General features: G+C 32.4%; 1 protein-coding gene across 1 annotated transcript; it reads left to right on the plus strand.

Annotated features, from left to right (window-relative positions):
- The first annotated feature begins 3,755 nt into the window (after positions 1-3,755).
- On the plus strand, positions 3,756-8,727 carry LOC124924491. Its single transcript, XM_047464523.1, has 7 exons — positions 3,756-4,020; positions 6,813-6,949; positions 7,041-7,121; positions 7,917-7,991; positions 8,081-8,125; positions 8,204-8,395; positions 8,466-8,727. The coding sequence occupies exons 1-7, from the start codon at positions 3,756-3,758 to the stop codon at positions 8,634-8,636; spliced, it is 966 nt and encodes a 321-aa protein (XP_047320479.1). The 3' UTR covers positions 8,637-8,727.
- The last annotated feature ends 6,728 nt before the right edge of the window (positions 8,728-15,455 follow it).

Raw genomic sequence — 15,455 nt, forward strand, 5'->3', positions numbered from 1 at the left:
TAATATGAATTTGTTGAAGTCCATGGTATGATACTAGTATAAAATCGTTTATAATAGTGATCATGAGATAGGCCACTTATTATATTACATAACGTTCATATAAAAAAGGATCCTTAGTCATAGGTTTATTGAGATAGGATATCATTAAACTGGTAAGACTAGTGTGTGTTGCATTGCTTGATTTGATCAAGCGAGTGTTCCTATGACTCGGGACTATAATTGATAATCTGAATGAACATACATGTGGTTGTTGAGGCGTTAACAATGCATTGGAGTGTCCTGCATGAGACCCCTCATAGTAATATATTTATTCTATGTCAATGGTGCGTCTCATAGATACTATAATGAATTATCCTTAGACTTGAGGTGCTCAAGTAAAATCATATATATGGATCATGTACTTTAATACTAGTTACGATCGATCTATAAAAGGGTGATCAAGAGCTAGTGGTTAGGTATGTGGAAGATATATAGTGATAATGTGAGTAGCCAATAAAGAAGTCACAACTCTTGTACTAGGAACAAGAATGAATATACTCAAAGGACTCTTGTCGAAACACTACTTTCTAGTCCATGGCCATGGCATTATATCTCAGGTTGATGGTCTCTCGAGGATAGACTTAAGATAGTAGTAAGTTTTGGTATGGCAAGAAAAGTAGGCTTGAGTTGGATGCGATATTTCGGTCTAGTGGGAGCTGACAATCAATAACCATACTCAAATAACTAAGTTGAGTAAAGATGTGACGAGATGAACATTCACAAAATAAATAGTTGCGGACAGGTTCGACGCTTCGTCAAAGCTAATACCAGTAAACTTTCTAGAGCATTAGGAGTCACGCGCGTTTTACTATAAACATCCTCGTGAATGGATTATAATTAACTGGTTAATTATAATTAGTTAAAAACTCTAGGGGACTAATGAGTCACACGCAATAGAAGAGTTAAATTAAAATGTAAATGGAGAATAAATTATGAATTTATTCATGGATGATAAATATTAATAAATATTTAGAATAAGTTTTATTTTGGAGATAATATAATATTGATTAAAGATTTTATATTATTTATAAACCATTTAATTAGAGGAATTAATAGTGATTGATTAAATGTTTATATTTTAAATATGACATTTAATTATTAATTATTATTATTAATTTATGATAAATGGAAAGATACTTGAAAAAGGGTGATTGACGTTTTCTTTTATATACAAAATTTTTTAATTATTATAATTAAAAAATAAATTAAATATAATGAAAACATTATAAGAGATTATATAAAATAATGAGTTTTTCTAGAAAATAGATTTGACTCTCTCTTTCTCTAGAAAATTGTTTTCTCTTTCTAAAGTTTGTTCAAGAAAAAGAAAGTTGTTAGAATATAATTTTAGAAAAAGTTTTAATAATGAATGGATAAAAAACTAAATTCAATTAAATATATAAATTAAATTATATATATAACTGTTAAGTCATATCAAGTATATTAATTGTTTTAAAGATAACAACAAGGTGTTGTAGTATAGTGGTAAGTACTTTCACCTCTCGTACAGGTAACCAAGGTTCAAGGATTTAATACTTCAGTATTAAATGGTTATAATATTTAATACTATGGTATTAAATGGTTCTAGTATTTAATACTTCGGTATTAAATGATTTCAGTATTTAATACTTCATTGATAAATGGTTCAAGTATTTAATACTTCGGTATTAAATGGTTCCAGAATTAGATGAGATCGGTATTTAATACTTTGGTATTTAAATTAGGACCGGTTATTGATCAAAAGTGGTATCTAAATAAATGATTTTCATTACCTGATCAATCTCAGCTCCAAATTAAGCTTCCGCAATAGCGCAGTTTAGCAAGCAGTATATCACAAATCTAGGATAGGTAGACTGACGCAGCAACATAGACAGTCCTAAAGCAGATTGTCATATACCAAAATTATTAAAATCTTCTGAAATGAACGTTCATAGTACAACAGACTCCATTAAATGAATTTTGGTTTTCTCTCATCAAGAAAAGACAAGATCAATGAAGATTTTATCTGTTGTACCATTCTAAAGCTTAGTCAATAAAAGGAGGAAGAGTGTCATTTGAAGTCAACATGTCCATTGGTGAAGAAAATATGACCGTTTTTGTGTGTTTTGCATATATAAGAAGAATAAAGGAAGAACAGAATAAGAGACGTGAAGATATGGGCTCTCTTGCTAATCAAATACACTCTCTCTACAAACATATTCAAGCTTTTGTTTCAGCATATTTTTTTTTTGTGAGAGTGTCTTCATACCAAAAATCATTGTATCAAGTTCTTTGTAAGTTGATAGAGTGTCTATCAACAAGTGTTGTGTGTGCTAGGAGTTCGAAAGCAGGCAACAACTAAGTCCTGACTGTTAGACTGGGTTGTGTACAAGTGTGTTGTATTTAACCAAATCTTCTAGTAAATTTTCAACGGGCGCGAAAGACATAGTGCGAAAGCCCTTTTCTGAGCGTAACTAAACAACGAACTCCTTATGGAAACTCTGATGTTATTAAGTTTTTATACGTACACCAAAAGATTTTTTTCCAAATCTTTAAACCAAGCATCAAAGCTACATCTTTGTACAAATCTTTTTCTTAAATAATGTTTTATTTAAAAGAGATTTTTGGCGTGTAAACCAAGGCTATATTTTTATACATTTGACCAGCTCAGTCCGGTCCGATTTTTAAATCGGAACCTAAAAACTCGAGGAACCGAACGTAGGGGCCGGAATACGGGAGGGCGCGTACAATTTTTTGGCGACTCTACCAGAGATACGTTTGATTTTTAAATAATTTACTAGCTATATAAATTTTTATTTATAACATTTCAAACTTTCATAATAGTCCACTTTAAAGGGTTCATCACTCCAAAGGGTACCTATGCTTTATCCTAATAATTGTCAAGGACCAAACGGGTACATCACCCAAGATTACGTGAAGAAGTACCAGATCATAAATCTATACTTCTACGAATTACGTGAAGACCGGTCATACCGATCTATGACCAAGAGATGTTGTGTGAGGAAAACTTAGGGATCTTGAATTGATCCCCCTTCGACTTTGATACATCCGTCATGATGTAACCTTAGCGATGGTGGGGAGAAATTCCAAACCAAACCTCGACCACACCTTAGAACACAAAACCCAATTACTTTACCCAATCGTTGTTTGACGTCCCCAAATAATAGAACCTTGAAAATTCAACATGTACGTGCTTATTTATTATACATACATACATCTATAATAGATATAATGAACATCTCTAAGCATGTTTGCTTTATCAAAATCAAACAACATGTTTGTCAAATGATTATATAATCACATAATGACCCTAATAGAGAATGAAGATCTGTTCCTTTGGAGCCACCATTTCCACAAGACGGAATGGTATTATCGAGGCTACGATCTAAATGACGCCCTCAAGTACACTCACTTTCGAATCCGCCATAATTTTATGATGGAAATTCAGAAAAAATGAGATTCAATACACATGGCCTTCATCATAGAAGATCATTAGATCTGCCCGACTATTAAGGAATTTAGAGCAATCATGATGATCAATAACAAGAACATCCTAACGCTCAATCCTTTTATGGAGTCTATGTCTCTTAGTCGCCCTATTTATGAGGAATTTGGGTACACAAAGACTACGACGGACAAAATCCTGGCAAGGACATACTTGACCTTCCACGCTGGATAAAGATCAATACTTAGGACAGAGAGATTCCACTTAATTTATGTACCTCCCTACTCACCATGAAGATCTTGATGGACTACTTTCTCCTCGCCCCGTCAAGCAACCTCCCACCATACTCCAAGATACTGTAAGTGGCTTACCACCTCAGGAAAACAAGGATCCCACTAGAATTATCCCAGCTGCAACATTACTAGGTCTGAATGAATCCTACTTCACCTACTATTTAAGAAAGAGAGGGGCTCCCATCATTTTCTATGTATGGCTCTTAGAAAAACTGGAGTGCATACCTCCCCTAGTAGTGAGATGTGTGTCGCTATTCAATGTCGACGCATTAAGAGTGTCACGCTAGAAGAACCAATCCATCACAATGATTCCATACGCGAACTCCTACCATGGTATGGCATTAAGAAGATGACCTATTTAATGAGCGATCAACCCGTAATTGTACTTATGGGTCTTGAGTGGGTCACTTCCTACTACATCAACGAGCTTTTTAAACAGTTTCGACGAGGTTGTATGCCTCCATATCATGATTGCGTGATTGCAATAGACATGGTTATTGACCACAATACCTACGCAAGCTACCTAGATCTGTAGAATGATACAGTCAAGATGGGTATCCTAAAGGACATAAAGGATTATTTAGATCAAATTATGGAAGAGTATCGACGTCAACAAGAAGAAGAAAGAGAAGGTTCCATCACCTCTACCTACTGTAGTATGACTCGTTACCCTTAACTAAAAAACGGAAATGAGGGGACTTTAGCTTTACCACTATTATGTAGCCAAAGGAATTAGAAACTAGTAGATATAGTTAATGGAACTCACAAACCATGTAACACATAACTCTGAAATTTTAAATTGCAAAAAGTCAGAATTCTATAAAGCAAATATATTAAATACTACTTATGAGATGTTCATATTATATGCCATATTATTTGCATATACATTTTCTCTTGTTTTTACAATTACAATACTTACCTCAATCGTAGTTCGCTAGTCGCTTTGAATAGACGACCCCATAAAAAGAGACCCAAAAACTAGACGTTTTGTGCGACAATAAATGGATGAAGGAACTCCAAGAATTGACACGGTATCTCTGACCGAGTTTGCTTAAATGAAAGCTACTCTTCAACAAGTAACAGAACAATTGTCAGTATTAAGCCTACAATTCCTAGTCAGGATTAGTCATCCTCGTCACGACATCCACAACAATCTATTTCACCTATCTTCACACCAATCTGGTTTAACCTTCAAACTCGTCGTAACATGGAAGAAACCTCTCTTTATGATGAGTTGAAGATGAGGATAATAGGTCGATTAGGACCCCATTAGGAATTACTATCGTTGACCCCAATAACGTCCAAGAAGGCGTAAACCCTACGATTATTCTTCCTACGAAATACGAGGTACAAATGGCTCAATTGAATGTCAAATAAGACAAGAATCGAGCTTAGTTAAATCAATTAACCAAAGGTAGCATTGATGAACACTATGATTGGAAAAATGCTATAAAGACTACTAAACGAGCAGTCATCCCATTTGGTGTAAAGTTGACATCATTATCAAAATACGTCAGTAAGAGTGACCCAGCTGCTTTATTCCAGATATATACGACGACTATGACACATTTACATCTAAGAGAATCGGCGATTCTCCATCTTTTTACACAATATTTAGATGATGCAGCCCTACGTTGATATCACCCAAAGAGCGTAGTGTACCTTCAAACTATCGATGAACTCGCATCAACCTTTATAGAACGATTCAACATGCATCTCAATTTAGAACAACCTGAAAAGAAGCTTAAAACGTGAAACAATGTGAAAATGAATTTTTTTTTGATTTATCGAAAGATGGAAAGTAGTTGTTGAAGAAATCAATTTTTTGCCCAGCAAACAAAGACAAATTGATATAATCTATATATATATAATGATGCTTAATTTTTAAAGTGTCCGGATTGCCGGGTCGAGAGCTGTGATTAATTTGGATACTTGGGTCGGATTGTGGGTTGACCCGTTTTTAAATTTAAAACGGTTAAAAATAAAATTAAAAATGCTAGAGGTATGTTTCGAACTTACGACCTAACAAAACAAGTACAACTCTTTAACCAACTAGGCTACAAAGACTTTATATTTTAAATTCAACACCAAATTTGATAAACGCGGGACGTTTTAATATTAATATAAGTTCAACTTTTTAACTAACTAATCTATATATATAATGATGCTTAATTTTTAAAGTGTCCGGATTGCCGAGTCGAGAGCTGTGGTTAATTTGGATACTTGGGTCGGATTGTGGGTTGACCCGTTTTAAAATTGAAAACGGTTAAAAATAAAATTAAAAATGCTAGAGGTATGTTTCGAACTTGCAACCTAACAAAACAAATACAACTCTTTAACCAACTAGGCTACAAAGACTTTATATTTTAAATTCAACACCAAATTTGATAAACGCGGGACGTTTTAATATTAATATAAGTTCAACTTTTTAATTAACTAATATATAATGATTGTGGGTTGACTCACCCATAAACTTAAAATGGTTAAAAATAAAATAAAAAATGTTATTCGTAATTTTTTTTCACGATTTTTATATTATTACTCGTGCAAATGCACGGGTTAAATGCTAGTTTTGGATAATGCTAATAACCGCTATTTTGTTGGATTTGTCGTTAAAACCTTCCAAAAATGAAGAAACTCCTCAAGATTGGTAATAATCTCGATGAAGCCTTTGAAAGGGAAATAAATGAGGTTAGAATCATGAAGACATATATACTACTCTTGCGCGACCTCAGAGAAAAGACAAAATCGAAATTCATCGGATCACAACTGTTTGGCAAACTCCGCACTCTCCTAAGCCAAGTCCGAGCAAACCTATATAAAAAATAATAATTTAAATAATTAAATTAAAAATATATTTAATAATAAATTATAATATTAATAAAAATGTAAAAAATAATAATTAAGTTTAAATAGTAAACTGTATTATTTTAGAATGAGAAGAAGTTATATTTTATGAATTTATGGTTTTTCAAATTAAAAACCTTCCTTCATATAAAATAAATAAATAAATTATTTTCTCCTCCTCCCCATTCACTTACCTTTCCGTCTTCCATGGATAGATCAGAAGACAATTGTGAATAGATCCAAAATGGTAGCGAAACAAGTTATCAGCTCAAGATCTGCTCTCAGTTTGGGCTTCATCTCCCAATTATGGGTGGATACAAATTCTGTAAGTCAGTATTCTTTGTTCGATTTTCTTGTGTGTTTTGAAGAGGTAGAAGACTGGAAACCTGATTCAAACTCATAATAAACTTTCTCAGTGGCTGGTGGTGGTTATAGAGGTTCGTCCAAGCCTTCTTTCTGGGGAATCAGAAAGATTTCTTCTTGATGATGTTAGTCAGGTATATGATATATCATCTCACTTTAGTTGTAATTCTTACTTTTGTATATATATATATATATATATATATATATATATATATATATATATATATATATATATATATTGGTTATCTGAAGACTCTATCTGAATCATGATTCAATTTTACCAATACAGATCCTACCTGCATTCATACAAATACAACTCTGTAATCATGATTCAGTTTGACCAATATCGGATAGATAGTCGAGATATAAATTGCATTAAGAAGGCACCCAATTTCATATCCTATGATGGTTAACCTTGTTTGATAGCATACAAGTGCCAACCAACCAACATTGATACAAACACATAATCATACAAAATGGAAACCATGCAGTCAATGAGGAAATTCAAGCACTTTAGAAGAATTGGGTGTAGTTTCTGAACAATTGAAATATTGAAAGGATGCCCAGTTGCAAATGGCTTCTCCAAGTCCTATGAAATATCCTATATATATGTTACATCATGTTTCTATTATATACTATCTATAATCTAATCTTATGAAAACTACAAGTGTATCTAATCCTTATATGTTACATCACATTCTTACATTCTTATTGCGCCATTCAATTCCTTAATATTTGATTTGTATTTCTAGTTTACTTTGGCACAAATTATTATTGCTCCACTCTTCTTGTTAACTGGATATTGCTTATTATTGCTCCAATCTTATAGTTTTTCCTTTTATTTTGACAATATAGTGTAATCTATCATGTACAAGTACATAAATGTTCAGTTTGCTGATAGAATAAGTTATGATTATGTTGGGATCTAGGTAGGTGATGTTGTGCTCGTTCCAGATGAGAGCGTGATGGAAAATGAAATGAAAATGATTGGACTGGAGACGTTGGTATTACATGTTATTTATTAATTGAGACAAGTCCTATAACTGTATGTTCTTTTCTTTTTCGCTATTCAATTGATCTGGTCATTTGTCAGGTAGGATATGATGTGGTAACCGAAGGTCAACGAAATATGGGAAAGGTATTATCTTCCACCAATGTTGACAAATCGCTAATGAAAGCTCAATTTCAATATCTATCTACCAATCTTTCTTGCTAGGTGCGTGGTTATACCTTTGACATCAACACTGGAGCTATAGAGTCTCTAGAACTTGATTCCTTTGGAATATCTATCATCCCCTCAACTTTGGTAAGCACCTATTCTTTGTTTGTGGAGGATGTGGTTGAAGTTGAACCCGACATGGTTGTGGTTCATGAATCAGCAGCTTCACGCATACAAAGGCTCACCAAGGTATATCACTATTTTGCATTATATAGTTTGACTGTAATTGGATATGTTAAAGAGATTTTGATGTTGATAGGGTTTATGGGACACTCATCTGATGGGAAACTCGATTAATGACCCAATAAAAGATTCCGATATAGAAAGTACGACAGAACTTGATCAAAAAAGAAACCGAAAGCCAACAAAGTTGAGGAAGAAATGGATCGATGCATTGGATGGTTTGGAACTTCCTATGGACTTTTTGTGATTGGAGAAATGAACCCCATATATATTTTACATAGCTCAGTCTCTTTCTTTTTACAAGCATATATATAAAATTAAAATTTAGTTTTTTTTCTTAATTAATTTTTTTTATATATATAAATAAATAAATTGAATTAAAGAGGGAGAAAATATATAAATTAATTAGAAATGATAATGATTTTTTAATAGAATGAATTATCATAGAAATTATTTTTTATTTTCTCACTAATCTTAATTTATCTTTTCATATATTTAAATATATATAAATAAAATTTATTTATTTTTAGATTAATTTTTTTCTATAAATTAGATATAAAAAGATAATTATATATATATATATATAATAGAGTAAATAAAAAATTATATTAATAAGAGATAATTTATATAAATTAGATAGAGAAAAAAATTTATTTCTATTCATGTGCCTTAATATATATGAAAAAGATTTTAAACAAATATTATATTTATATAAATTAATTAAGAAAGATAGTTAAAATAGATTATAGGAGAGAGAAATTTAATTGACACTTTAAAATTAAACAAACTATCCAATATAATAATTTAAGTTTTATTTCAATACATATAGATAATAATTTAAGTTTTATTCCAATACATAAAGATATTAAGAAATAAGATTATAATAAACATCATCCTACTCCGCCCAATTATGTATTTTAGAAAAAGTTTTGTTATCACCGCTCAAATAGAAACCATCATCTTTAACCACCCAATAACAATCAGCACTACAAGTAGCAATTATATTATTATCAAACACATTGAATAATGTAGTTTTTCTATTCGAACTAAAATAACAAAAGTAGACAGTAGTCCCAAAAAAATTAATTCGAAAACTCCATTGGAAATCCATGCCTTGATGTAATGTGTGAAAACCGAGATCATCGATGGGGTTGGGCGACTTACATCTTATTATTAGTGGTGTTCGAACATTTGTCAGGTTGTTATTAACATGCACAGTCCTGTTGATATTATATTTAACTACTTTTTTGGTGTTATTCTCGCCGATAGCATAATTAGTTTGAAAAATAAATCCAATTAAGATAAATAGAATACTTAAACGTACAGACATGATAAAATTTAAATAACTCATAAGAAATTATTACTAAAGAATTCACATTCACCACGAAGCTTAGTATATTCATATAAATACACATATTTGAGCCATATTGAAATCGATAATAACTTTATATTACTGTAATATTACTTAAATCTGAAGTTAATAGAAATTTTTAATTTTGAATTATCCAAATTAATTATATCCTTAAATAAATAATGTTATTAATGGAAAGTGATATTTTTTATTCATGATGAACCTTTAAAGTGGACTATTATGAAAGTTTGAAATGTTATAAATAAAAATTTATATAGCTAATATTTTATTTAAAAATCAAACGTATCTCTAGTAGAGTCGCCAAAAAATTGTACGCGCCCTCCCGTGTTCTGGCCCCTACGCCCGGTTCCTCGAGTTTTTAGGTTCCGGTTTAAAAATCGGACCGGACCGAGCTGGTCAAAGGTATAAAAATATAGCCTTGGTTTACACACCAAAAATCTCTTTTAAATAAAACATTATTTAAGAAAAAGATTTGTACAAAGATGTAGCTTTGGTGCTTGGTTTAAAGATTTGGACAAAAATCTTTTGGTGTACGTATAAAAACATAATAACATCAGAGTTTCCATAAGGAGTTCGTTGTTTAGTTATGCTCAGGAAAGGGCTTTCGAACTATGTCTTTCGCGCCCGTTAAAAATTCACTAGAAGATTTGGTTAAATACAACACACTTGTACACAACCCAGTCTAACAGTCAGGACTTAGTTGCTGCTTGTTTTTGAATTCCTAGAACACACAACACTTATTGATAGACACTCTATCAACTTACAAAGAACTTGATACAATGATTTTCGGTATGAAGACACTCTCACACACACAAAAAAAATGTTGAAACAAAAGTTTGAATATGTTTGTAGAGAGAGTATTTAATTAACAAGGGAGCCCAGATCTTCATGTCTCTTGTTCTGTTCTTCCTTTAATCTTCTTATATATGCAAAGCACAGAGCAACAATCATATTTTTTCTTCACCAACAAACATGTTGACTTCAAATGACACTAGTCCTCCTTTTATTGGTTGAGCTTCAAATGGTACAACAGATAAGATATTCTTTGATCTTGTCTGTTCTTGATGAGAGAAAGCTAAAATTCATTTAATGGAGTCTGTTGTACTAAGAACGTTCATTTCAGAAGATTTGAATAATTTTGGTATATGACAATCTATTTTAGGACTGTCTCTGCTGCTGCGTCAGACTGTCTATCCCAAATTTGTGATATACAGTTTTCCAGACTACGCTGCTGCGAAAGATTTGGAGCTGAGATTGATTAGGTAATGGAAAACATTTATTTAGATGTCACATTTGATCGTCCTAATTTAAATACCGAAGTATTAAATATCGATCTCATTAAATACTGGAACCATTTAATACCGAAATATTAAATACCGATTTCATTTAATACTGAAGTATTAAATACTGGAACCATTTAATACCGAAATATTAAATACTAGAAACCATTTAATATCGATCTCAATTAATACAAAATGCATTTAAATAACTCTGGTCACCCGTGTGATAGACGAGAGTACTTACCACTGAACTACAACACATTGTTGTTATCTTTAAAACAATTAATATACTTGATATGACTTAGTAGTTATAAATATATATATATATATATATATATATATATATATATATATTAACTTATATATTTTATTGAACTTAGTTTTATCCATTCATTATTAAAATCTTTTCAAAAATTATATTCTAACAATTTCTTCCTATTTGATTATTTAATCTAAATATTCAAAACTTTGTAATCGTTGGCTACTTATATTAAGTTAATTTTCATTTAATTCTAACAATTTCTCCCTCTTTGATTATTTAAAATAAATTATCAAATTATGCTATCTATTTCTTAATAATTTCTCCATTTTTGATTATTTTATCCTAAAACTATCAAAACCAACCAAGTTTATAATTAAATCAGTTTAGACATTATTGTAATCCAACAATCCTAAAATATAATTCTAAGGTAAGAAAACTTAGACTCGAGAAGTGTCTTCGTGAGGATGTTAGCCACTTCATGCTTGTTTCCTTCATATGTTGTGTCCGTTAGTAGCCGACTATTCAGATGTAATGTTGATTCTTCCAAGCTTCTGTCTTGATTTATTTGCATTCATAGACAATAACAGATTTGGTACTCATTTTTCTTTGGTTCCGTGGCTTATTAGTCCCTTGAGAATCCATACTTTGATTATTTTTATGGATTTCCAGTTGTGTGTGAATATACTGTATTTGGCAGATTGCTCTCTACCTGCTGATGATTCTTTAGCTTCAAAGGATGGTTTTTGGTAAATATTTCTTGACTTCCTGTTAAGTTTTTCCTTGACATACCAACTGGTTGTCCTTCTCTCAGGTTTCAGGTAGCTTAAAGTTGGCTTTACATAAATCATCTAATCCTTTGAAGTTAAATCATTGCAGCTTGAATTAGTTTCTTTAGTAGTTAAACTACCCCTGACAAAACTCGTTGTCTTAAGTATGTCTTTTGTCGGGTTTAACTTTTCACAAGACTTGTTTGGGATAGCACTGTCAAATCCTAAACCGAATTTGTATTTGGTAGGCCTTAACATACTTATTTGTTGTCTAACTGCATCTCCAGACTTCGTCTAGAAACTGACCACATATGTCAAACGTTAGTTTTTAGAAAATAGAGTTTGAACATTTCCCTTGAGTTTCTAATTCTCAGATGAGAACTGAACCATTTTGTTTTCAAAAACTTTTTGTTCAGAGATTTAAGATGAAGAAGAGTTAACAGTTTCATATTTTAATTTCATCTCATTAAAAGAGTTTGACAACTTCTTGTACTAAATGACCATGTCATTAAGTGCAGCAGTTAAGTCATCTCTTGTAAATTCTTCAGAGAAAAAATCAAATGCCTCAGATTCTTTCTCAGCCGTGAAACATGTATCAACTTTATCATCACTGTCGCTGGATGATGAGTCATCCGAATCGCTATCGACCCATTTTCCCTTGCTTTCAGCAGCCATCAGAGTCTTCTGCTCTTTCTGGTTCTCCTTTATTTGGTCGTTTCCCTCACACACTTGGATTAACTTCTCTCAAATTTCTTTAGTAGAGGAGCATAGCTTGATCTTACTGAACATATTCTTGTCCAACGACTTATACAGAATATTTTTGGAAAATTATCCAAGTTATTCATCTTCTTATCTTCAGTCGTCCATTTGCATCTTGGCTTGTCAATCTTTATCGGACCATCAGTAATAACATACATCATGTCATCGTCTTGTGAAGCCAGATGCACCTCCATGCGAATCTTCCAATCAACATATTCTTCAATGCAGAACATGGGGGCTCATTGATGAAAGACATGATGATATTCGAATACTTGAGAATATAAACAACTTTCTTTGATACCACTTGTTAGGATCGGGATTGCCAAAGGAGACTGGAGTCTCATAAAAGTGAACGTTTACACACACGCTGATTGATAATAACATTATTAGAGGTTGATTATCTCGTTTATATTCTTCGCAAGACGTCATAAACTCTTGAACTGAGTTCATGTGTAGAAGTGTTTGTTTCGACTTGAAGAAATACGAAGGGATTAGGATAATGCGAAAAGAACACAAGACACAAGAGATGTTTATGGATGTTCGGAATAAACTCTCCTACATCACCCCTTCTTCTCGACCTCAAGAAGGATACTCTTCTCAACCTTGAGAAGAGTATTCAATAAAAGATTTGGTTAAATACAACACTTGTACACAACCCAGTCTAACAGCCATGACTTAGTTGCTAACTGCTTTCAAACTCCTAGCACACACAACACTTGTTGATAAATACTCTATCAACTTACAAAGAACTTGATACAATGATTTTTCGTATGAAGACACTCTCACACAAAAAAATATGCTCAAACAAAAGCTTGAATATGTTTGTAGAGAAAGTGTATTTGATTAGAAAGGGAGCCCAGATCTTCACATGTCTTGTTCTGTTCTTTCTTTAATCTTCTTATATATGCAAAACACACAACAACAGTCATATTTTCTTCACCAACGGACATGTTGACTTCAAATGACACTAGTCCTCTTTTTATTGACTGAGCTTCAGAATGGTACAACATATAAGATCTTCATTGATCTTGTCTGTTCTTGATGAGAGAAAGCCAAAATTCATTTAATGGATCCTGTTGTACTAAGAACGTTCATTTCAGAAGATTTGAATAATTTTGGTATATGACAATCTACTTTAGGACTGTCTCTGTTGCTGCGTCAGACTGCCTATCCTAGATTTGTGATATAATGCTTGCTAGACTGCGCTGTTGCGAAAGCTTAATTTGGAGCTGAGATTGATTAGGTAATGGAAATCATTTATTTAGATACCAAATTTGATCAATAATCGGTCCTAATTTAAATACCAAAGTATTAAATACCGATCTCATCTAATACTGGAACCATTTAATACCGAAGTATTAAATACTATAACCATTTAATACTGAAGTATTAAATTCTCGAACCTTGGTCACCCGTATGATAGGTGAGAGGTGAGAGTACTTACCACTGTACTACAACACCTTGTTGTTATCTTTAAAATAATTAATATACGAGTATAAAGGAAAAAAAAAATAGTTTTCAAGGAAGACAGAGAAAAGCTCTGAAGATTTCAGCAAATTCTCTCATCACGAACGACACGATCGACATGAACAACACAATTGGCACAAACGGAATGATCAGAACGATCGGCAAGATATCAAGGTCGCGGTTCACTTGTGGTGTTCGCAATTGCTAGTCGCTTTGGGTCGCTTTCGGCACGATCGACACGATCGGCACAATCGGCACAATCGGCACGAACGACACAAACGACACGGTAACTCTAATAACTTGGTCCTTCATTCAGCTGTAAAACTTGATTGGAAAGTTAGGGTTTCTGTTTTACCCTGTTATTCAATAGATAGGGTTTCTGGTGTAACCTGTTTTATAATTACTCTATTTTGTTGTTGTTTCTTATTCTTCAATAAAATGGGAAGAAAGAAATGCAATAAGAATAAGGAAGTCAAAGAATTTTTGTTGGAAGGTTTAATGGAGGCAGATGAAATTGAAATTGATAGGAATCTTGAAGAAATTATCCAGGAAAAACAGGAATGCAACAAAGGTCAGGAACCAATTGTTGATAAAAATTCTGAAGAAAATGTAGCAAGAAATCAGGGAAGAAAGAAGGAATTTGGAAGGTTGGTTATAATGAAAGAGAAAATCTCTTTGGACTGAAAAATCAAATCACAAAACTCCTAATGCACGCAAAGGAAGGAGAAATTATGCTCAATAAAGAAAAAAATGCAGCAAACAACCATCCAATTGAATGTACATTATCTTAAGGACTGGAATTTACTACAGAAGGAAGAGTATGAAAAGATAGTAAACTGGTCAGTTGAAACAATGAGGGAGCTGATGAAGTCCCATAAATCTAAGACCTATACTATCAGGAGCAATTCCAGCTGGACAGTAAACGAGGTCTGGAAAAATAATACAGGAAAGAAAACAGAGGATCATGCTTTTAAAGGAAAAATCTACTTGGGCAATGTTAAAATAAAAATGAAGGTACTCAATTCTCCTTTTGAATTTAAACTGCCAACTAAAGTGGAAGAAAAATATGTTAAAGAATGGGAAAATGTAGTGGTTGGAAAATACATAGGGAAGAATAGAGTATCATTCTCAGTCACCAAAAAAGCCTTAATGAAACAAT

The sequence above is a fragment of the Impatiens glandulifera genome, chromosome 2 (genome assembly GCF_907164915.1).
Source record: "Impatiens glandulifera chromosome 2, dImpGla2.1, whole genome shotgun sequence".
In the NCBI taxonomy this organism is placed as follows: domain Eukaryota; kingdom Viridiplantae; phylum Streptophyta; class Magnoliopsida; order Ericales; family Balsaminaceae; genus Impatiens; species Impatiens glandulifera.